The following is a 25,551-nucleotide window of genomic DNA, read 5'->3' on the forward strand; positions in this document are numbered from 1 at the left end:
AAACAGAGGTTAAGTAACTTCTCCAGGTAGTAAGTGTCTGAGGAAGGATTTGTACACCTAGCTGCCTATACTAATTTAGAACAGGTGAGTTCCTACTTATTGGTGCAGGAAAAGGCTTACCTATAGAGTCCCTTTGCATGAGGGCAAAGTCAGATAAGACACTTACTAATAGATTTGTGCTCATCCCAAGGAACAAGTAGAAACATGTAAAGTTGCAGCAGAAGATATTTGGGGGGCGGGGTACAGCTAGGTGGCACAGTGGATAAAGCACTGGCCCTGGATTCAGGAGGACCTGAGTTCAAATCTGGCCTCAAGACACTTGACACTAGCTTTATGACCCTGGGCAAGTCACTTAACCCTCCTTGTCCTGCAAATATATATATATATATATATATGTGTGTGTGTGTGTGTGTGTGTGTGTGTGTGTGTGCATATATATATATGTGTATATATATACACATATATACACATATATATACATATATATATTTGTGGGAATAACTTACAGATTATAATGGTTTTAAGACACAAATGTATTATGTAGGAGCTAATGGAGTTTTCTATGTAGAATAAAAGGAAGGAATTGGGTGAAGGCCAATTTTTCCAGGAACACTTCAAATAAATCAGTCTTAACCAGAGGCAGGAAAATAGGACTTATACAATCCTAATGTAATCCTCTCCATTATTATTATTATATTACCAACTAGATACTTTGGAAAAGAAGAATAAAAAAGTGACATTTTCTGGAAGGCATGAAAATGGAAGAAAGAGTCCAGTTACTTCAGCCATCAAAGTGTTTGCAATTTATGTCATCAGAAACCAAGAAAGAAAAGATTTCTCCTTTTCATAGTTAGGGCATGAATATGAAATCTCTATTCTCCCTCAGATAAGGCAATAGGCTTCCATATATTCTTTATATGTACCCCTTGCAGAAAAAATGTATTTTTTTAATGGGTACCAACTGTTATGCTGATCAGAATCATAGGGACAGCTAACTTGTTGTACTACTTTATGGGAGTATACTCACTACCTGTGCTGGCTTTTTAAGTAGTCTTGCATTTTATTTATTTATTTTTTAAAGTGAGGCAATTGGGGTCAAGTGACTTGCCCAGGGTCACACAGCTAGTAAGTGTTAAGTGTCGGAGGCCGGATTTGAACTCAGGTCCTCCTGACTCCAGGGCTGGTGCTCTATCCACTGCGCCACCTCGCTGCCCCAGTCTTGCATTTTAAATAAATTTTTCCCGAGCATCAATGGGAACTACAGTTCAGGCACTTTACTGGCAAGCTATCTTGAAGAAAAAGTTAATCCCAAATTTCTTTCTTTTTTTAGCTAGTTCCTCTCACTTGAAAAAAACAACTGTATCCAAGTCATCCTCTTCACCATCAACTTCTACCACCTCATCTCGTTGCAAAGCTTCCAAGGAGCCAACTTCCAGCAAAACAGCTGCAGCAGGGACTTCCCGGGGCAAGAAGAAAGCAGGCAAACAGTCATCCTCCCGCCCACCTCCAGAGAGAGCTGTTTCTGCCACATCCAACCTCAAGGGAGAGCCTTTAGAAAGCAGGGTAGACAATCTGAAGTCAGAGGAGCCTCCCCTCCTTTCAGAAGAGCAGAATACAGACCTACAGAATAAGTCAGCAGTCCCTCCTCCACCTGTAGCACCACCTCCTCCTCCACCAGCTTCTCCTCTTCCTCCGGAAAATCAGTGCATGAATGCATCTGATATTCCCGCTGTCACACTTAGCAATGGGGCTGGCCTACCCGTCTCTGCCTTAGACTCGAGTCATCTTAAGACAGAAGAGTTGACAGACAGAACCACTCTTCCTTCAGATCCCAGCTTGGGTGTTAACAGAGAGAACACAAAATGGTAGGTTTGTAGTACAATCCGTAACATCTTTTGTATAGCTCTATACTGAGAAACAGAAAACCAATTCTGTTTAAATTGAATTGAGTCCAAGAATTTAATCTAGTTAATGTCAGGAATCTATGAGATGTGTACACAAATGATGATAACATCAATTAAGGCTAGGGAGGAACAGAATGGCTGTAACAGGTTATAGTAGATATTATCATCATCGTAAATTCTGATAATAGCTAACATTTATTTAGTGCTAACTATTGCATTGTACACATATTTACTGAGACATTATAATGGCTGACATACAGGGTGTTCTAAAAGTCTTAGTGTAGTTTTAAGCTATTAAAACTTAAAACTAAAAAAAAAACCAACCCTTAAAATGGCACTAAAACTTTTGGGATGCTCTGTGTGCATATAAACACACTTAAAAATTATAGGATTTTAGAGTTGGAAAGGACTTTAGAAATGAACCAGTTTAAACCTGTCATCTTACAGATGAGGAAACTAAAGGCCAAACACAGGACATAATTTGCCCAAGGTCATTAAGGTAATGTTTTATATTTATTAAGAACATCAAATATATTTATCTATAAGCTCAGTTTTATCTTCCCATATGATAAGTAGGATGAATACTATTGTCTTTTAAAAATAATGACTATAGGGGGCAGCTAGGGTGGCGCAGTGGATAAAGCAGTGCCCTGGATTCAGGAGGACCTGAGGTTCAAATCTGGCTTAGACACTTGACACTTACTAACTGTGTGACCCGGGCAAGTCACTTAATTCTCATTGCCCTGCAAAAAAGAAAAAAAGAAAAATAATGACTATTGATATAGAGACCAGTTTTGGGTAAGCATATTATTATTTTATTAATTTTATACCAGTAAAGAAATTGACCACCTGTCTCTGTAACTTCTCATGGTCTCAGGTCGCATGGTAGAGAAAAACAGGGGAGAGGGGCTTCAGCATGGCAGTTAGCTCAAGCAGGAGAAAAGCTCCCCAAAACACATTCTGTCTCAAGGAGAGTTCAGAAGACCCATGAGCCAGAGAGCCAAGAGCACACACCAAGTCTCTAAAACCCAAAAGGGCTTTAATGGCGTCTCCTGAAGGTTTTTATCCTCTTTAGATAGAGGTGGCTCATTATACATTGGTCAAAGCTAATTGGTTAGCATCATTCAATTCCATGGGTTGACATGATTTGACGGTGGTCCACATTAAAATGAACTCTTCAGATGACATCAAGGAAAAGTTGCTTAAGGCAAAGTTTAGCATTATCTAGGTGTGGTTGATCCCATCAGTCCTTCTCTGAGCTAGACAAAAGAGTCTGTCCCCATTTCTTTTGTTTCCTTGGGGTTTGTCCCCAGATGAGATTTGATGAAGTTTCTCTAGAACTGGACTTTCTGGAGTGGGGGAGAAGGGGGGAGCAAAGCACTGAGAACTAATCTCTGAGTCCCCCAAGAAATCCAATATTAATAATTATTTTCTCACACTGTGGACTTTATTTTCTATTAAAAAACTGAAGTTTAGTGAATTTATGTCATAGACCTGCTGACATATGTACATACCCCGATGCTGTGCTTCTGGGTCTACTCCTTACCCATTTGGAAGCTATTGGTGGCTCTCATTCTAGAGAGTTTTTTTCATTACTAAATTAGAATTATTCCTTGGGGATTGGCACTAAGACTCAGAGCACACATAGTCTAGCCACAATGGCAAGAATGCTGACCCTACATGACTCCTTAATTCTTTCCCTCTTCGTTCTCTGGGTGACAAACTCTCCAGGGATCCATACTTGAAAACCTCCAAAAATTTGCTCACTGCCCAGAACATCATAATACATGCTTACTTTCTTTCTCTTGACTTTTATCTGGGCAAATTGATTTCTAATAACTAATTCATACCACTAATCATTCCACCTCCAAGCACAAGCAATAATTCTCAATCCAGAAAAATTCTTTGTCAACCTCCATCCCCACCCCCTACCCAGTCACCAGTTTTCTTAAAGAATTCTGACCCTCCTCCCTTTATAGCCTTTGGGTAGGATATAGTCACTACTGATAGCATCAAGCTTTCTTCATATCAATCACAAGATGCTTACCTCTTCCAGGTTAAGTGGTAAGTGACCTAGTGTAATGGTTATATAACTGGCCAGAACTAGAAATGTCTTCTCATTCCAAATCCGCAATACTTCTTTTTCTTTTTTTTCTCTCTTTTTTTTTTTGTGGACAAAGAGGGTTAAGTGACTTGCCCAGGGTCACACAGCTAGTAAATGTCAAGTGTCCTGAGGCCAGATTTGAATTCAGGTCCTCCTGAATCCAGGGCCAAGGCTTTATCCACTGCACCACCTAGCTTCCCCCAATATTTCTTTTTCTTATCAAATTGATAGCCCCTTGGTAGAAAAAAATTCATTTAGGATGGACTTAAAAAGAAAAGAACATAATTATAAAACAGTAGGAAATATTTTTGGGGGATTAAAGAATTGGTCAAAAAAATCTTTTTCAATTGCAGGATAAATAATCATGGGATAATTAGAGAAATAAGAAAAAAATGTTGAATTTCCAAAGGAATAAATTCATGCTAACAGGTAGTGCTGAAAGGAGTGGAGCATTACAACTATACACAGGGAGTGACTTGTTATGGAAAAATATAACAGAAAATGATTTTGGTGTCATAGTGGTTTGTTAGCTGAATGTGAGTGAACTAAATTATCTTTGTTGAAAAGCTGAATGTGTGGTCAGACTGTGTTTATAGGCTTAAGTGAAGTTTGGTATCAAAATATTCACCGTTTGACTGAGGTCTGATAAAAAGAGATAGATTTCAAGATTTTAGTTCATATCAAAAACAGCGAGTAGATTTCATTTGGAAACTATGAAATCACTTTCCTTAATTCCTATTTGGCAACATAGGACCTCTGCATTAAAAGATAACACTACAAAGGAGTGATCACTCAATGGACAATGATTTTATTAAGGCCTGCTAAGTGCTGGAGATATACAGACCAAAAATGAAACAATCCCAACTTTCAAGGATTTTAAATTCTAATGGAGGAAATGAAATGTAACACCATAAAATGTGTGGGCAAAATATATGCAAGAGAAATGTATATGTGGTACTGATTAGTGGCAAATGTAGAAGTTCATTTGAGGTATCCATATGGGCTGTAGGGATCGAAAGAATCTGAGATTGGAAGTAGAAAGTGAACAATAAGTAAGATAATTAGATTGGGGGGGGCGGGGCAGGGGCAGGAACATTCCAGTCACTGAAAAGCCTGAGCAAGAGATGTAGAGGCAGAGAATCCATGCAAAGAGCAACATGCTGGGGAGTCAAGAAGCCTTGGGATCTCTCAAGTATTTGGTTCTGCCCATTGGAAAATCAGTTCAACAAGTCCTTAAGTGTTTACTACATAAACTATTTCTTAATTCCAACCCCTCTGAGCCTTAGTTTGCTCATCTGTCAGAAAAGGAGGGTGCATTAGATCATTTATAAGGTTACTCTCCAGTCTAAAGTCCTGTGCTCCAGGAGTAAGTAATTGAGGTCTTGTTGAAGCAGAGAATTTGTACAGAGGAATGTTGTCATTGTTTGTTCAGTTGTGTCCAACTCTTCAATGACCCTGTATGGGGTTTTTTTGTTTGTTTGGGTTTTTGTTTTTTAGGGGCATTAGTGGGTTAAGTGACTTGCCCAGGGTCACACAGCTAGTAAGTGTCAAGTGTCTGAGGCCTGATTTGAACTCAGGTACTCCTGAATCCAAGGCCAGTGCTTATTCACTGTGCCACCTAGCTGCCCCATGTATAGGGTTTCTTGACAAAGATAATGGAGTTGGTTTGCCATTTCCTTTTCCAGATCATTTTACAGATGAGGAAATTGAGGCAAGATGGGGTTAAGTGATTTGCCTGGGGCCACACAGATAGTAAGTGTCTCAAGGCCATATTTGAACTCAGGAAGGATGTTTTCCTAATTCCAGCCCAGTACTCTATCCACTGAGCCACCCAGCTGCTCATATAGAGGAGTACTGGGAGATAAAATGAGAAAGATAGGGGCCAAATTGGGGAGATTTCTTGGTTGAGTTGCCAAGTTAAGAAATACATTCTGTATCCTGTATTTTTATGAATGATTTGGTAAGCAAAGAGACAGAACAATAGATGAACCTGATTGAGACTTACCTTATTTCCCTGAATCAGAGGTAACTACAAAATATAGTATGGTACTCTATTTATATCTAACGAACTTCATATTATAACCAAGCCAACCATTTTCAGTGTTTAAAAACCTTTTTTGCTTTCCTATTTTTTCTCCCTTTTGGCTCATCAAAAAAATTATTTCCCGGGGGGGGGGGCAGTGATTTTGAAATGGAATGGACCTAAAAGTGATCCAATACAACCACAGAAAACTGAAGATCATTGAGTTCAGTGATTTGCCCAAAAAATATGTAAACAAACAACAGAGCTGTCATTTTAAATTAGCTCATCTGATTCCATATTAGTTGGTCAATAAGCATTTATTAAGTTGTATACTATATGCCAAGAAGTGGGCTAAGCTCTGAGGATTCACAGAAAGGCAAAATAGAAGTCACTTGCCTTAAGGAGCTTGCAATTTAATGGGGTAGACCACAAACAGATATATACAAACAAGCTATTATAGGATAAATAGGAAGTAATTAAGAAAGAGAAGACATTAGAATTAAGAAGGATTGGGAAAGGCTTCCTATAGAAAGTGAAATTTGAGCAAGGACTGGAGAGAAAGCCAGGAGAAGGCAGAGATGAGGAATGAGAACATTCCAGACATGAGGAACAGCCAACCAGAAAAAAAATACCCAAGCCAAGAGATGGTGCATCTTATTCATGAAACAGCAAGAAGGCCAGCCAGTGTCACTAGATCAAAAGAGTACATGTTCGAGAGTGAGGTGTAAAGAAGAGGGCAGCTGGGCAGCACAGTGGATAGAGTGGCATGCTGTAATAAGAAAGACTCATCTTCCTGAGTTCAAATCTGCCTCAGACACTTACTAGCTCAGTGACCACTGGACAGATCACTTTACCCTGTTTGTCTCTGTTCTTCATCTTTGCCAAGAAAATCCCAAAATGGGGTCAAAAAGAGTTGGATGTGACTGAAATGATTGAACAGAAGGTGTAAGAAAACTGGAAAGATGGGGAGACTAGATTGTTAAAGTACTGTTGGAATACAAATAGATGACTTTGTATTTAGCCTAGGGTTAATAATAAAGCCTCTGGAGGTGTTTGAGTGGGGGCGGGGGTGTATGTGACATGGTCAGACTTGCACTTTAGAAAAATCAGCTTGGCAACTGAATGGAAGTTGACTGGAATGGGGAGAGACTGTCAGACAAACAACCCACCAGGGGGCGTTGCAGTAGTCCATGTGTGAGGTGATAAGGGCCTGCATCAGGGTGGCAGTAGCATCAGAAGGGAGAAGGGATGCAGTCAGGAGATGTTATAAAAGATTAAATCAACAGGCTTTGACAGTGAATTGTAGATAGCGGGGTGGAGAGACAGTGAGGAGGTGAAGGTGACATCTAAGTTTGCGAGCCCTAGGTGAATGGGAGATAGTGGGGTTTTGTTTTGTTTTTTTGCAGGGGCATTGAGGGTTAAGTGACTTGCCCAGTGTCACACAGGTAGTAAGTGTCAAGTGTCTGAGGCTGGATTTAAACTCAGGTCCTCCTGAATCCAGAGTTGATGCTCTATCCACTGGGCCACCTAGCTGTCCCAAGTGGGAGATAGTATTATTGCCCTCTACAGTAATAAAAAAGTTTGGAAGCAGGGCAGGTCTTAGGGTGAAAAGATGATGAGGGTCTGTTTTGGAGCATATTAAGTTTTAAGATATCTACTAGACATAAAATTCAGGATATCTGAAAGGTAGTTGGAGATATAGGGCTGATTAAGTAGATTTGAGAATTATCAGCACAGAGATAATAATTAAATTCTATGCTCTTTCCTCCACACTGGGCTGCTTTTGTTCCATTTTATCCTAAGCAAATTGTTTTACTTTGAACTGGGCTAAAAAAATCAGATATGGACAGGGTCTCAATTTTTCAGTTACTAATAATACAATTTGCACATTATCCAGATAGGGACTTGCTACTTTTCTCCTTTGTTTTGTTTTTTGTTTTTCGTGTTTTGGATTTTTTTTGCAGGGCAATGAGGTTAAGTGACTTGCCAGGGTCGACACAGCTATAAGTGCCAAGTGGTATGAGGCCAGATTTGAACTCAAGTCCTCCTGAACCAGGGCTCGTGCTTTTCCCCACTGTGCCACTTAGCTGCCCCTTTTCCTTTGTTTTTAGTCTTTTGGGCACCATCACCAGAAGGTGCACAGGGCGAGAGAAAAGGATAGAAATAAAGATGGACCATAATTGCAGTGATACAGAGAAGTCCTGCATGGGGAAAACCATTTCTAACCAATGCTTGTTGGCACCTTCTCTGTGATTTATAGTCTTAGAGAATTACCAAGAGTCACAGAGAAGACTTGCCTCAGTGTTACAACAGCCATGTTTGTCAGAAAGCAGGACTTGCCCATGGTCCATCTCCCTGGTTCTAAAGCCAGCTCTCTATTCATTATACCATACTACCAGTCCTTTCGTCTTTCATGCATCATCCCTCCATCATTTCTTTTTGTTATATGTGGCCTTTCTGACAAGACATTGGACTTGAGTTATTTTTACCTATAACAGCACTAAAAAATATAAAGATTTTGTGATGCCTATATGTTTCTTTTATCTTTGCTGCTTTCTCCTCCATTAGTATGGTTAGGGGATTTTGTTGCTGTTCAATTGTCGTTTCAGGTTGTGTCTGACTTTGTGCCCCCCCCCCCTTTAGGGTTTTTTTGGCCTAGATACTGCAGTGGTTTGCCATTTCCTTCTCAGGAAACTGAGACAAACAGGTGTTAATGACTTCCCCCGGGGTCATATAGCTAGTGTAGGCCAAATTTGAACTCAGGTCTTCCTCACTCCAGGCTCAGTGCTCTAGCCAATGAGCCATACTTAGCCACTTAGCTTTGAAAAATATACAAAAGTTAAGGACTTGAATTCTATTTTTACCTATAAGAAAAACTAAAAATGTAAAGGATTTTGTAATACTTATGGGTTTCTTTGATCTTTGCTGTTTTTAATCCTCCATTAGTATTGATTATGGGATTAAATTTTACCATAGCTAATATTTAGCCTGAGTAAGAAAGAAAACGTGATATAGCCCAAACATAGAGACTCCAGATAATTAAAACAGGGTTTGAAGTTTGAGAAATTAGACTGTGTACTTTTATTATTATTATTATTATTATTATTATTATTATTATTATTAGACTATGTACCTCTTACTTAAAAATAGCAACTTGACCGAGTTAACACATTATCAGAAGCACCTAATCTTCCCTGTGAAGCTCATAGGCAAATAGATTTACAGCTCTCCTTCACTCTGGGAGAATCTGTCTCGAGTCTGGCTTCTTGACTCTAAGCCTGTTTGTATTTCTCGTGTTTCAAAGACTATGCCCAAAAGCAATTTCTATTCTTTATAGGTAGCGTTTAAGAAAGATGTGCTACTAGGGGAGCAGAAGGCAAAGGGGATGACAACACTGCTCTTCAGCTGAAATATTTGAAAGATGATTTCTCAAAAGATGGTGGCCATCTGTTCTCTAGAACCACTGAGGATGCAATCAGAACAGGGCTTAGCTGTGAGATTCGAGATGTAGGCTCATGGTAACAAAGAATTTCCCAACTGTGAAGGTTACTATAATAGAGAATGCTAGATTTTAAAAATAAAATTGTCACACTGGGAGCTTCATTTCAAAGGTTTTGGTTAGATTTAGTCTTTGCAAAGACAAATGGAATGAACTATGGAATTTCTCAAGTTCCCTTCTGGTCATAGGAACATTAACTATCAGAGTTTGAAGGTTCTGGGGTTGAACATTCTAGGGTCCCAGTACAATGGTCCAGATGTGGATTGAAGCTCCATTCTAAGCAAAATTGTATCTTGTATTTTGTGTCATGCTGTATCCATCGAGGTACTGGGGGGGCTGCCCTGCCTGAAGATTTTAATAGTGTTTGACTGAGATTAGTTGTTTATGGTAACAAAAGTTGGGAAGGACCTTTTTCCTCGTTGATTGCAAGCTTTTTGAGGGCGGGATTATCTTCTGTCTCTTTCTGTATCCCCAGTTCTTAGCATATTGCCTGGCACGCAGTATGTTGTTGTTGAGTGTTTCAGTTGTGTCCACTCTTGTGACACCATTTTGGGGTTTTGGCAAAGATGCCAAAGTGGTTTGCCATTTCCTTCTCCAGCTCATTTTACAAACGAGAACTGAGGCAAACAAGGTCACACAGCTAATAAGCTTCTGAGGCCAGATTTGAACTCAAAAAGATGAGTCTTCCTGACTCCAAGCCCAGTGCTCTATCCACTGTGCCACCTAGCTGCCTGGCATATAGTAAGTGTCCAATAAATGTCTGTTGATTGATTACTATATCAGATGGGCCTCCAATTGGGATAAAAATGTCAGCAGGCTTGACAGTGGGTAAATTTGTTATAAAAAAAATACCAGTCCAATTTATTTAATTAGGTCATGTGTCTTTAGGCAGTTATGGTACCTTCTCTGGATATCACTTTCTTCATGTATAAAATTGAAGAAAGTTGCACTAGAGGATCCATAAGGTTTCTTCCAACTCTAATTAGTATTCTGAGTTTGAGAGGTTAGTTGCTACCTTATGAATCCAGGCCTTAACAGTACTACAAATCTATTTGTCATATTCTGGCTGGCAGGGGTCTTGTCTGGCTCTTGTAGCTGCCTTAAATTCTGAGGTGATGATATTCAGGAATGGTAGATGTATTCCATAAATATCTCAAAACATTGAATATTTCATGTGTCACTTGTAATTGTGAATTAAAACCAATTTGTCCCCTTTAAAGCTTAGTTCCAACTGGAGGCCTACAGGATGGGTTTATAAGGCACTGACTCCACAAAGCTTTGGGTTTATAGATCATAAGCAAGGGTGTGATAGCTGTTAAATTGTAGTCCAGCAGACAAGCCAGGCAGAGTTAGGAAACTTTCCCATTTCTGTCAGTTTCTTGCTTTGCCTTGGGGCAGGATCCTTTAACTTCTTTGAGACTTGGTGTTTATCTATAAAAAAGAAATAATGAATGACTGCCCACCAACCTCATAGAACTGAGGTTTGTGGAAAACAATGTACTTCAGAGTGCTTTGAAAACTTGATAAAACCAAATACATTCTAAAAAGTTTTTTTTAATTTATTATCATTGTTCAGCTTATGACTGACAAGAAAAAATATTGATCTCTATTGATCAAAAAAAGAGGTGTGTGCAGAAGCAATGGGGCATATAGGGGAAGGAATGCTGGCTTTGGGGTCAAAGGACCTGGCTGTGCTACTAACACTGAGGTGATGTAGGACAGATCTCATTTCCATTTCCTTCTCTACAAAAGGAGATGAATGGTCCAGATAATTGCTAAGATTCTCCAAACTTTTACTGTATTTCCCTGTGAAATATTAAAATGTAGAATTTTCCTTACCTGCATCCTACCAACAGGGCAATCTATTAATCAGCACATCCTTCACTTCATTGTGGCTTCAGCTGTAAACAATTTCAACATAGCTACAATGGTCTATGGCCATAGTGAACAGAGTGGGGAACTTGAAGTTAGGGAGAACCACGTTCAAATACTGACTAGGCTTCCTTGCTGGGTCACTCTGGATCAGTCTTTACATCTCAGAATCTCCATTTCCTCAACTGTAAAGAGAAGTAATAGCACTTTGGATCAATATAGCAACCTTACCTCTAAAGAGCTGATTTAATTTTCATATCAATCTTCTCAGTTCCTATCACTAGGTCCTAGTGAGGTAAGCAGGGACCCTTTTCTACAAATGCAGTGCAGTGATTCTGGAAAGAGACAGGGCTGATAAAAAAAAGGTCAGAGTTAAAGATCCTTTTCTGCTTCTAGAAACCTTAGCAAATTCACGTTTCTTTGAACCTCAGTTTCCTTATAAAATAGAAATTATATTTGCACTATCTACTTCAAAGAATGCATTATGTAAATGTGAGTTTCCTGAGGGGGAGGGGGGGGAGCTGTCTGGCTATAACTTTCCTCATGTATAAAATGAAAAGGTTCTATTAAGTCATGTCTAAATGACCCTTCTTCCTCTAACATTCTATGGATTCCTCAGGAATCTGAGGCATGGAGGCGCTACAAAATTTGTCCATGGTCACACTGGTCTTGTAGAAACAGACTTAGAAACCAAGGTGTAGTAAATCCCAGTCAGTCGGTTTTCCTCTTGAATCACACTGATATAGAGGTTTATTTTTCAAAATTTAATTTCACCCCATTTATGTCATTTCTATTTACCACATTTACATAATCACGAGAATGCTAGAGCTAGGAGGGGACCTTAGAGATGATCAAATCAACCCGTCCCCTTTTAGAAATAAGAACACCAAAGAAATGGTTTGTTTCACAAATATAGCTTTTTTTTTCCTTCTGCAATTAGTGTTTGTTTGCATTAGCTTGTATTAGCCCTCTGATGTGACTTAAGTTCCAATAGTGTTCATATGGGCATATTCTCATTGCATTAGCATCTTGCCCTATGACTTGTGGAGGGAAGGAAATTGTGCATTTCTGTGATCTGGGGTGGGATGGTATGTATCATTCTTGCTATAACCAGATTTTTTGTGCTTCTGAATAGTTTTGACAACCAAAGAAGAGCTGATGAAGGATGCACCACGGCTAATGATTCCTGTTTGATGGAGAGTCTTCTGAATCTCTCAGCAGCACAGAGGTTGAGGTTCAAAGAGGAGAACCAAGCTAGATGATTCTGATTCAGATGGGCCTATTCTGTACACTGATGATGATGACGACGACGAGTGATGAAGATGACAGTGGTGAAAGTAAGAATATCTTTTTGAAGCAGATTTTTATTCATATCCCTCTTTTTTAAGTCATGTAAATATTGCTTCTGTATCCTTCCCCCTTTGCTCCTCCCAGAAAACTATTCCTTATAAACAAAGAAGGAGGAAAGAGAAAAATATATATATATATAGCTAAACAGATCAATGTATTGAAAAAAATCTGACAGTCTATGCAGTGTTCCACACCTGTGGCCTACCCCCCCGACTCCACCTCCACCTCTGCAAAGGAGTAGAGGGAGGTGCCTTTTCATGTCTCTTGAAAGTAGGTTTCTTATGAGTTGAGAAGGATTTTCCAAAAACAAAAGACAACTCATTAAGGAGCACACAATTTGTTTTATTTTTCTTGTCCCCTTTCAAATGAAAGACATTTATTTTGATGGCTTTATTTTGTTCTCAGACCTTCTTGAGGGCTGCTCCCTCAGGGAAGAGGGATTGTAATTCATACCTCAGTCCTCGTGTGTCTGTGTATGTCTTGTGTTTGTAATAAAGAATATCTATCTATCTGGACCCCTTTTCACTGTGATCCAAGATCACCATCATACTGGTCATTCCTGAATGGAAGACTTCCATGCCCAGTTTACTTTTTTGTTTGTTTTGGTGGCTAAAGGTCTCACAACTTTTAGAAGACCAGGCTGTGGAGTCACTCAGTCTTGTTATGAGACTAATTCATAGCTAGCTTCATAGTTCATAAAAATAAATTATTCCAAAACTAAAACATTAAACAGCTGTTTAGCAGATTCCTTCTAGTTTGTAGTAGGCAAAATGCAGCACTATTATCTTCCCCCACTAGAATTAATTGTCATCTTTTGAGGTAATACCTTTCAGGTAGTCAGTGCTGCTGGGTCATTCCAGGTATACAGTGGTGTGCAGCAGGGTGCTTTAGGTTTAGTAACTTGATTGCTATTTTTCTGAAGGAGGAGAGAGGGAGGAAGAAGAGAATGAGCTCTTAAGGGGTACAGGTGAGTGCATTTGCTTCTAAAGATTTGAGAAGGAAAGATAGTCACACTTTAAGACCTCTATGGCACTCAAACAGCAAAATAAACTTGGAAATATGTTCATAAGGATAAAATTCCTTGACGTTTTTATCCCCTAAGTTCCCTGACATATTTTAGGTTTTTTATGATGTTCTCCAGTCTTACTCAGTACAAACTAGGTTGAGTTTACCACTCTTGATGTTAATTAATTACAGTTATGTTAGGAAGGGGGTCTGGTCTTTGAATGTGTTGAAAGAGCCTTTGCTGAGTATTTGTGTGTAACCTGAGTACAAATGGTTTAAAAGTCTCTCTCTCTTTATTGACTCTTTCCAATCCCAAGGTGCTTTGGCAAGTAAAATACGTCGCAGGGACACTCTTGCCATCAAACTTGGCAACAGACCATCTAAGAAAGAACTGGAAGACAAGAACATCTTGCAGAGAACCTCTGAAGAGGGAGAGGCAGGAAATTAGACACAGATTGGAACAAAGCTTGTCAGGTAACTTGAAGTCTGAATGGAATGCTGAGTGCTTCACACAATTAGAGCACTTCCATCTCACCGAAACCCTACGCCAAACCAACTAAATACCCACTTAATTCAGCAAACATTTTAAATTTGCTTGATTTTTGGTTGTATTTTTGTTGTGTTTTTTTTTTTTGGCGGGACAATGAGGGTTAAGTGACTTGCCCAGGGTCACATAGCTAGTAAGTATCATGTGTCCTGAGGCTGAATTTGAACTCAGGTCCTCCTGAATTCAGGGCTTGTGCTTTATCCACAGTACCACCTAGCTGCCCCCTTAAATTCACTTTATTGAAGAAATGAGGGCAGCTAGGTGGCACAGTGGGATAGAGTGGACAGGCTTGGAATCTTCCTGAGTTCAAATGTGGCCTCTGATACTTAATAGCTGTGTTGACCCTGCTTGCCTCAGTTTGTAAAAATGACTCATTTGGGGGCAGCTAGATGCACAGTGGGATAGAGCACCCAGCCCTGGATTCAGGAGGACCTCAGTTCAAATCCAACCTCAGACACTTGACACTTACTAGCTGTGTGACCCTGGGCAAGTCACTTAACCCCCATTGCCCTGCAAAAAAAAAAAAATGACTCATTTGTAAAATGAACTGGAGAAAGAAGTGACAAATCACTCCAGAGCATCTTTACCAAGAAAATCCCAAAATGGGGTCATTGAGAGTTGGGTACGACTGAAACAACTGAATAATCGAAAATTGAAGAAATTAATTCCAAAAGTTTTGAAGCACTTTAGATAATATTCTGTGTTGTGAAGTTAGTTATTTTGGGGGAATGACCACTTAAAAGAATATTATTGCACTTTGATATAAGCCATTCAGTGTCCTTACAGGTCATTAAGATGCTGTGTGCTATATAAGCATGGTGATGTGGGGTTCTAGTCTCTTAGCTCTAGTCCAAGGCCTATAACCATATACTGCTTATCTAAATTCTCCTTTTAATTTCAAATATAAGAAATTATCTGTCCTGGCCTTCCTAACCCCAAAGCATCATGTCCCGTTCCTGCCATTGGAGTGTCTGAGTTCCTATGGAATGAGGCACTATATACAGCCCAGAGGTAGTGATGTCATTAATCTATAGTTCTTATTTCCTAGCACAGTCATGATCCCTGAAAAATCCTACACGCCCTGTCCTCTGTCAGTAGAAGCATATTATAAACAGATGAAAGGTAACCTTCCAGGATTTATGTGATGAATGTTTGGAAGGTGAAGAGGAATTCATTTCCTTGCACAGAATTCAAGAAATTCTCTTTGTGACTGCTGAGTAACCCCAGGGTTGCACAACTGAGGCCAGGTGTTTTTGCAGGCATCCTCAAAGAGGAAATGTGGCCCCTCTAAAGACTCCCTTATGTCTGGCCCAAGGATAAAAGTGTCAGGATCTGATGGTTTTCATTGGCTGCCCACTCAGGAAGAAGAATGTCTTCCTTGAACCCAGAATAAATTTCTAAAAGAAAATCTTAAAAGAGAGATGGAAGATCTTTCCCCCAGAGTTTAGAAATAGCCCATTAGGTGCATCTTTTTTTTTTTTAACCCACACTGGTGGCTTTTGTTGAAGATAATCTACTTCATACATTACCCATGTCCTTGTCTTTCCTTTTCTATTTCCTGTTTCTGGTTCCCTGTAGGTTGGTTACTTGTCACTCATTAGTACCTTTTCCCTGATAGGGTGGCCAAGAACAGAAAACAAGATGAGAATAATTGAATACCATAGCTTAAAAAATACTTTGTGTAATCCTTCCATTTTTACAGATGGGAAAAATAAGTCACAAGAGGGGCCTGCCCATGGTCACACAGCAAGTTGGTAGCAGAGCCAAAGTCAGAACCTAGGTCTGGACTCATAAAGTGTCTGTTGACCCCATGTTAAGAACCTCTTATTTTGGTCATGAAAGAAAGATCTCAGAAGGATTCTTTAAGTGAACTAACAAGCCTCTTTCTGGATTAGAGAAGTTTTGCTGCACTTTCTGACCCTACCCCTGGAGTGAGTGAAATACTGAAAATGATGGGTGTGAGAAAATTACTTCTAAAGTTATTGATCCCACTCACCAGTCAGTTAATCAGTCAGGAAACATTTATTAAGTGCCTACTATATGCCAGGCAGTATGCTGAGTAGTGGACATATAACATATAAAAAGAGGCAAACAACAGTTCCTGCCCTCAAGGGGCTCATAATCAAATGGGGGAGACAACATATAATAAATACAAACAAAGCAATTTATATGCAGGATAGATGGGAAATAATTAAAGGAGGTGAGTTAACGGAATTAAGAGGGATTAGGAGAGGCTTCCTATAGAAGATCAGGTGTTACTTGAGACTTGAAGAAGCCAGGGAAACTGGTAGGTAAAGATAAGGATGAAGGGTATTCTAAGCATGGCGGACAGCCAGAGAAAATCCCCCAGGCAACTACTCTTTGCTATTTTATATATACATGTGTGTGCGTGTGTGTGTGTGTGTGTGTGTTTTATAATATGTAATCTTTATATCCTTGTTGCTGCCTTGTTAGAACATAAGCTATTCCTTGAGAATAAAGGTATTCATTATATTTGTGCCTAGTACAGTGCCTGTAACATGGCAAACACTTAATAAATACTTGTTGATTAACTAATGGTTAATAGCTTGAGTCTTCTAATGTAGGTAGATTTTTTCCCACTGGATTTTAAACATCTTCATTAAAATATATAACTTATTTTTATTTCATTGTATTTTACTTCTACAAATGAGGGGTACTTATTTATAAATTCTAGCATATTCAATTTTGTAGGCGATTAAGCCAGAGGCCAACGAGTGAAGAGCTAGAGCAAAGAAATATCCTAAAACGTAAGTATTCCTTGTTCTTAAATTTCTTCCATAATCTCCAAGGGTGTCCCCTTCTCAATGGGAAATCTTAATTGTAAATCACTGATTAACAATGAAATGGCTTTTTTGAATCATTAATATTCAATTCCTTATACACAAATAAAGAAGGATCTGTAATTTAATTCACATATAGAGAACTCCTAGCATGAGAACTCCCTTCTTCATCAACACAGATCACAACACATCTCTTCCTGAGTAGATAAATCGTATATCATAAGAAAATAAATTTCAAGCTAGAAGAGACTTTGGAAGGAAGCCTTCAAGTCCAATCCCCTTATTTTTTGCATGAGAAAACTGAGAGTAGAGAGGTAAATGAATTGCTCAAAGTCATAAACGCAGTAAGTGTGGGAATTGGAATTCAAACCCAGATTCTTTGATTGTAAATGCCTCACTCTTTTGACCATGCTATGGTGTCTCTCTCACTTGTTGATGGACACAAAGTTAAGAAGTGTTATAGGCAGGATTTGAACCTAGGTCTTCTTGACTCTAAGCCCAGACATCTATCAAGTTACACTGCCTCATTTTCCTTATGTAACCCAATTTATATTTCTTGCTATTTGTATTTCACATTATAAAAATAAGGCCTTCTCTGCTACAGAGTGAATTTCAGGCTTTTACCATAACCCATGACTCATTTATCCAAAAATAATTAAATATATGGCTATGTATTCTTGCTCACTGAACCTCCCCATAAGTCAAAATTGATTGACTTCTCCAAAAAATAAAAATAGAAAGATATCCTATCTTTAAAAAAAAAGTCAAACAAATTATACCTTTCTGTATCGTAGTTAATGGTATAGTTTGTTACACTGAAACAAATTTTTCAAACAAATAATTAGGTTTAGTTTGAATAATGATGAAAGCAATTCTTTCTTCCCTTTTTTAATGATTTCTCTGTTTCCCTGGAGGAATGTTCATGATTTCTCAGAACTTGGTACTCCTCTTATTTACTTTACCCTTTCTTTGGGGGCCATTTTTCTCCACATTGGAGTAGTGTGTTGATATCAGTGTTTATTTATTTTCTGTGTGGGGGGGGGGATGTAAAAATAGTAGAGAAGCACTTTTCATTCTACCATATTAGATCAGCAGAGTTAGATCAATAGTAGTGAGCTCTACAGTGGACATTTTTTTTTTTTGGTGAGGCATTTGGGGTTAAGTGACTTGCCCAGGGTCACACAACTAGTAAGTGTCAAGCATCTAAGGCTGGATTTGGACTCAGGTCCTCCTGACTCCAGGGCCAGTGTTCTATCTACTGCACCATCTAGCTGCCCCTGCAGTGGAAATGTTTTAATGGATTATTCCCATTCTAGTTACATTTTGCATTTCTAAAAAAAAAAAATTTATTATATTTATTTTTTTTTCTGGCAGGGCAGTGAGGGTTAAATGACTTGCCCAGGGTCACACAGCTATAAGTATCAAGTGTCTGAGGCCAGATTTGAACTCAGGTCCTCCCGAATCCAGGGCCAGTGCTTTATCCACTGAGACACCTAGCTGCCCCCTCATTTTGCATTTCATTAACTGACTTTTCCAAAGGTTTTGTAGCATGTGAAATTTCAAAGAGCTGAGATGGGCAAACTGCCTGATTGTCACTTTAATGGTAATGAATCACTGGCATTGTGGAAAAATCCCTTCAGACATGGGGTTTAAGAGTTATGTTGGCTAAACTACTCTCCAATATGAGATGTCTTCTTTCCAGTGCCATTTCCCAGTATATTTACTTCACAGCTAGCATTAGTGTGACTAACCAACAAACATATATAAATCATGAGAATGGGTGTCCTTTATTCATTCTCTTGTATTTTTTGCATGTTATTCCTTATTTTTTAAGGTGGAGGGCAGGGAGAAGAACTCTTTTCTATTTGGCATAGAATACAACATTGTTCATGAAAATCAACTCTCCATTACTGTGTACAAGAGCTAGTTTCAGAAACGGGGGGAAATAGAAAAGAAAAAAAATTATTTCTAAAGGATTATAGTTCATTTTCCCCCCCCTAAGGAGGACATGAGACAGGATCTAATCCTGACTAACATTTAAATAAGGTCAAAGATTGGAAGTTCCTATAAGACAGGAAGTATGTCTAGTTGAATTGACTCCCACATCACTTAAAGGATGCTAAAGAAATAGAAAGAAGATGGTCATGGGAAGGCCCTTACCATGGCAGACAATCCTATCTCCCTTTCTCTCTCTCTCTCTCTCTCTCTCTCTCTCTCTCTCTCTCTCTCTCTCTCTCTCTCTCTCTCTTTCTCTCTCTCCCCCCTCATTAGTTTCATTGTTTGTGAATATTCATATGTTCTATTGCATATTCTCATGCACTGCACCTTCCTCAGCTGTGGCGACAGTCTTATAATACAGCTGTTCCCTTGTTATACTGCCTTTGATATGCCATAATTTCCTGGATGTCAGAGGAAGGGAGTAATTTCCTAATTAGGGTTTGAGTTTGCTACCAACCTTCTCCTAATTTCCTTCTTTAAAGTCATCTAAGTATGTTGTTTATTCTGGATCCAAAGAATTGTTTTCAAGCATGGCAGGAGAGACATTAATAACCTATAGTTTCTAGAAATAATGCTGTAGGGAAAATGAAAAGAGAGTCTAGAGAATCATTTCTGACATTTATTATTTCAGTTGGTCAACAAGAGAATGTGCCAAAGCCCCCATTGTATTTCCGTGATTTGTGAGCCTATTAAATCTGTCCAGGTTCCCTGGCCTTGCCCTGGTACAAAGTAGCAGCCTGGAAAGTCCTACTTAGCCCAATGACCATGTACAATACTAATTGTTATTGTAAATTATCTTCCAAGGAAAGACTGTTTTAACTGGGTCACCTATGCTTGGTATCCTGGGAAATAGGTTTCACCAGCCAATAAATGTTTTGACCAGTTCCACTAATGATCACAGCATATCAGTCCTCTAGTGGAGTCATCAGATTCTAACAAATGTAAAGAGCTTAACTCCAGACAATAGGATTTTTATTTCATGATAAGATTTCTAAGGTTATACACTATATGACTTTTTACTTAGTTTCTGTCAGAATTGCTGTAGATGTTTATCTAGGCTTGGTTCAAGGTCACACAGCCTTTTATTCAGTGGGATTAGGGAGTGAGATATTTCCACTTAACCTTACTTCAAGTGCAAAAACTTGATTATTAAATTTAAATCACTTTAAGGAAATCTAAGATATAATTACATATTCCCCACCTTCTGATATAGAGTATATAAATATACATAATTTTTCTTGTTCTTGATGACTAGCATAATGAACATTAGTTATCATGGCATAGTGATACCCTCCAAAACTACTGAGGTTTGTTCAAGTGTTTCCCCTTACTGCCATTGGTCCCAGATTATGCAGTTTATATGCATGTGCCTATTTTTTATATCTATTATATGACCTCCTTTGTGATGCTGCCAGTAATCATTTTATTGATGCTCAGTGTTCTCTGATCTGGGACCCTCTTTTCCCTCTCACTTCCAATTTGCTCCTTCTATTCTGTTAAGAGTTAGGAAAGATGGAGCAGCTAGGTGGCGCAGTGGATAGAGCACCAGCCCTGGATTCAGAGGACCTGAGTTCAAATCCAGCCTCAGACACTTAACACTTACTAGCTGTGTGACCCTGGGCAAGTCACTTAACCCCAATTGCCTCATCAAAAAAAAAAAAAAAGTTAGGAAAGATGAGACCTGTTCATTGACAAGAAGGACAGCTAGGTGGCACACTGGATAGAGTGCCAGACCTGGAGTTACAAAGATTCATCTTCATAAGTTCAAAAATAGCCTCAGACACTTAACCAGCTGTGTGACCACGGGGCAAGTCACTAACTCTGTTAGCCTCAGTTTCCTCATCTGTAAAATGAGCTGGAGAAGGAAATAGTAAACCACTCTAATATCTTTGCCAAGAAAACCTCAAATGGTGTCACAAAGACTCAGGCACAAGTTTAACAACGAAATAACAACAACAAAATCCCATAATCAGTACTAATGGAGGAGAAAAACTGCAAAGGTTAAAGAAACACATAGAGATCACAAAATCTTTTACATTTTTAGTGTTTCTTATAGGTAAAAATAAGAACTCAAGTCCTTTATTTTAATATATTTTTCCAAATGTCTTGTCAGAAAGGCCAAAGGAAACAAAATGAAATGATGCAAGGACGATACATGAAATTATGAAAGGAAGCAGTGTGGTATAATGAATAGAGAGAGCAGATTTTATAACCAGGGACACAGATCATGGTTCAAATTCCACTTCTGACACATACTGGCTGTGTAACCTTGGGCAAATCACTTACCATCTCAGCACTCTAGGCAATTCTCTAAGACTATTGTTGACTATTACAAGAATGTCTAAAATGAGAGTAAAGAGACTCATTGTAGCTATTTCTTCCGACATTCCCAAACTGAAAAAGCTCTTTAGCAAAGCCAATCAGCTCTTCAAATGCCATTTTGAAGATGAGTGGTAAGCATACAGTAGGAGTCATAACCCCTTATAATCCCAAATATTATCCCTCATTATTATATCATCATTTATTTCAAAGACATCCAGAAGGTAGCTTTCCTGAGGTTTATGTACTTGAATCTTGTCCAGAACAGTTATGAACTTTGCAAGCTTCACAGACTCAAGTGACCAGGAACCTCAAAACAAAGTAGAAAAGATGGGCTGCAGCTTGAGAAGCTGTATCCTAAGATGATTTTAAGCTTTTTATTTATATTTTATTCACCTTTTCATGGTGTGATGGGGGTACCTAAGTCTCTATTTTGTTGCAGTGGCAACTTAAGTAATTTTAAAGGATTACAACTGTGAGGTCCTTTTTTTGTGTGTTTTGTATCCCAGAAACTGTTCGAATCAATCTCTTCTTTCCAACGCCATGCTGCAAGGAATGCAAATGGAACTTTTCATTTCAAATGAAGAAAAAAAAAATTACTAGGCCATTGAAATCTTGTGTATTTTTTTTTCCACAAAGAAAAACCTCTTTTGACTATTTCTGGCCTGTTAAATTAATAACTAAAGATCATGGCATTCCTCTGCTGATATCCTTAGAACAAATTCATCAAGCTTCTGGGGTAGTGTGGCATAATAAGTAGAGAGTGGTCTCAAATCTAGGAGGACCCAGATTCAAGTCCTTCCTCTGGGACATAGTATCCGTGTGACCCTGAGCAAAACACTTAATCTGTCAGTGTTGCATCCAATTCTCAAATATTATAAATTGCAGAGAAGGTGCTGACCTTTATTGGCAAAGGTTTCTTTACCTAGGAGTTCTCTATACCAGTGGAATTACAGATTGGCACTTAACCCCTTTCTGCCTTAGTCTCCTCCACAAAATACCACAAGTAAAACTAACTTGCTAGGGAGGTTTCCTTAAGTGCCTACAGCTTTTGGACCAAATGTATCGTGTCTGCTATGGAGGACAGTTCCCATGATGTCTATATCTCTTGGTAGTAAGTCACTGTTCACAGGGTTTGTCACCATCTTTTTCATAAAACTGTCTTCTGAATTATTCGTGATGGATGTCGAAAGTTTCTGTCCTTGTTAATAAAGGAATAGCCTTGCTAGGAAATTAAAGTATGAGCCATCTGGAAGAAATCAAGTGAGAAAGAAAGAAAGAAAGAAAGAAAGAAAGAAAGAAAGAAAGAAAGAAAGAAAGAAAGAAAGAAAGAAGGAAGGAAGGAAGGAAGGAAGGAAGGAAGGAAGGAAGGAAGGAAGGAAGGAAGGAAGGAAGGAAGGAAGGAAAGAAGGAAGGAAGGAAGGGGCACTAGAAAATAATTTTTTAAAATAAATTTTAAGAATTAAAACTAACTTTTTGCAAAAAGTGTTTTTGTATGGCTTAATACCTTATTAGGGCAAGGTTCAAACAAGCCAGTTAATGTTTTTTCCTTCCCTATTCTGTTTCCTCCACTCCTCTTAGAAGTAGATTTCTACAAATATACAAAAATCAGTTTCTGATGACAAATGATAATTTTCAGATGATTCAGCTGTGTTTAGCTAAAGCGTCTAAATGAGTCACATGGTTACTGCAATTGCCTCACTGAAGATCAGCAATCACCACAGGTTGTATAATTTGGATGAAAGATTTGGATAATTAACAGATTCTCTTTACAGTCATAGTGATTTTTGGTTTTTTCTATTCAAAACTGATTTTGTTTTATTTACCTAGGTTTGGTGGCTTGGGAGTATATGAGGGGGGTAGTTAACTAACTTTTACTTTATCTTTGACAATTAACTCTATTCCTTACTGTAAAGTAAATTTATAAGCCACTTTGGCAAAAAGAATTTATTCATATTCACAGTGCTTGAGGGTGGAAGGTCCTATTTTTACTGGAAAGAGACAGGAGGGATTTCATCCCCACTAAGAACTCCTTCCATCAATGCATATTACTACTGGTTCTACAAATTATGATCTCAGTGAGTTGCCTGGGTTACTGAGAAATTAAATGATCTGCCCAGGGTCATACAATATGACATACATATGTCAGAGATGGGATGGGGACCTAAGTTGTCTTGGGTTCTCTAGTAAGCCACAGCTACCTCTTCCTGTTGTTATCATTTCCAGTAGCAACAAATAGCTGATCTTCTTGGTCAAAGGTATCAGACTCATGGCCTACTCCCCAGTGCTACTTAATTTAAGCAGATTAAAATATGATTGGGGTAATTGTTAAACAATTACAAATTCAATAGAATCTAGATAACCTTAATATGTGTTTTCCAATATGTGGCCTGCAGAGTTTGCCACCACTGTTCTAGACTCTTATTGGATCTAGGCCAGCCAGGTGGCGCCATGGTGCATAGAGTGCCAGTCCTGGAGATAGGAAGACACCCTCCTGAGTTCAAACATGGCCTCAGACACTTGCTAGCTGTATAACCTGGGCAAATCTCTTAACCCTGTTTGTCTCAGTTTCCTCATCTCTAAAATGAACTGGAGAAGGAAATGGCAAAGTACTTCAGCATCTTTGCTGGGAAAACCTCATATGGGGTCACAATGAATTGGATACAACTAAAAAAAAAAAACTGAACACAAACTTAAACTATTTTTCCCTTATGCCATTTTCATCAGAGATTTTATACAAAATCATACAATTCAAGAATTAGAAGAAAGCTAGCTATCTAGTATAACCCATATATGAAAGGAATATCCACTAGATTATACCCAATATATAATATAGCTTCTGCTTGAAGACATTCAAGAATAGGGAAGCTACTTCTTGTGGAAGTGCATTCTGCTTTTGCTTAGTTATAATTGCTAGGAAGATTTTTCTTTTATTGACCCTAAACTTGCATCTTTACACCTTCCACCCATTGTCTCTAGATTTGCTTTCAGGGAGAAACAGATTAAGTCTAAACCATCCTCTGCATTGACAAACCTTTGGAAACTTGAAGGACTCTATCATATCTCTCCTAAGTATTCTTTTTTCTATACTGAACATGCCCAGTTTCTTTAATTGATTCTCATTTACCATTACCTCATAGACCTCAGTTTGTCCTAGTAGGGTGGTTGGGTTTTGTTTGTTTGTTTTTTGGTGAGGCAATTGGGGTTAAGTGACTTGCCCAGGGTCACACAGCCAGTAAGTGTTAAGTGTCTGAGGCCAGATTTGAATTCAGGTACTCCTGACTCCAGGGACAATGCTCTCTAGCTGCCCCAAGGTGGTTGTTTTTACTAAGAACATTTTTTTAAAAACAAGATCATTTCAGAATAGGTTATTTTAATTTAGTGGAATAAGAAATATGACCCATAAGTGTTTCCATAAGAAGAAATTTAACCTTTTATCAAAGGTGTTTGGCCTCATATGGGCTACTGAATGTATTTTTTTTCATCCAGTAATAATTTCTATTTGAAATAATTTTATCTGAGTAAAGTACATCATCCAGAAGCATTTGCCCTCCCTTTAACTAACATTTTTTACAGAAATAAGTTAAAACTCTAAATATTAAATAAGAAATAATAATAATGAACCTGGCATATTAAGTAAGCAATGAGTTTTGAGCTTTGTTTAGTCACATATATCTTAAGGCCTTTTAGTCATTATTTCCTAGTAAAAAAAAGGAAAAAATAAATGCAAAGTTTCCATTAACTATTAGGCTATAGCTTGCCTATTTTATTATTAAGAATGGAAAATGTATAGGATGTTCTGATGGTTTTTGATACAAATGAATAAGCTCATAATTGGGAGATTTTCAAGGTTCTAAATTGTTCTTTCTGATACTCAAATTTTTCCCAGAGTCATAATAACTGTAAAGCTTTAAAAAGTGACAAGGAAGACATTGTACTAAGAAAAGTTGCAAACTTGCTTTGGTTTTGCTGGTGTACATTGGGGGGGGGCAGATTGTAGATCAAATTTGATTTGAAACAAAAAGTATCACATCTCACAGAAAAAAACTTATTCATGGGCCCAACCCCAGTGTAATAATCATAATAAGAGGAGGAGGAGGAATAGGAACACAATGTGTGTATAATTATG

At 38.4% G+C, this 25,551-nt stretch overlaps 1 protein-coding gene across 1 annotated transcript in view; it reads left to right on the forward strand.

Moving 5' to 3' along the window:
* The window catches only part of PHACTR2 (phosphatase and actin regulator 2), a 164,402-nt gene that overhangs the window by 103,491 nt on the left and 35,360 nt on the right, over positions 1-25,551 (forward strand). Inside the window, 7 exon segments of the mRNA XM_044003499.1 lie at positions 1,331-1,865; positions 12,022-12,097; positions 12,604-12,636; positions 12,639-12,716; positions 12,718-12,739; positions 14,075-14,231; positions 17,017-17,072. Of these exon segments, the coding sequence (XP_043859434.1) occupies positions 1,331-1,865; positions 12,022-12,097; positions 12,604-12,636; positions 12,639-12,716; positions 12,718-12,739; positions 14,075-14,231; positions 17,017-17,072 (957 nt within the window).

Source organism: Dromiciops gliroides, chromosome 4, assembly GCF_019393635.1.
Source record: "Dromiciops gliroides isolate mDroGli1 chromosome 4, mDroGli1.pri, whole genome shotgun sequence".
NCBI classification, from domain to species: Eukaryota; Metazoa; Chordata; class Mammalia; order Microbiotheria; family Microbiotheriidae; genus Dromiciops; species Dromiciops gliroides.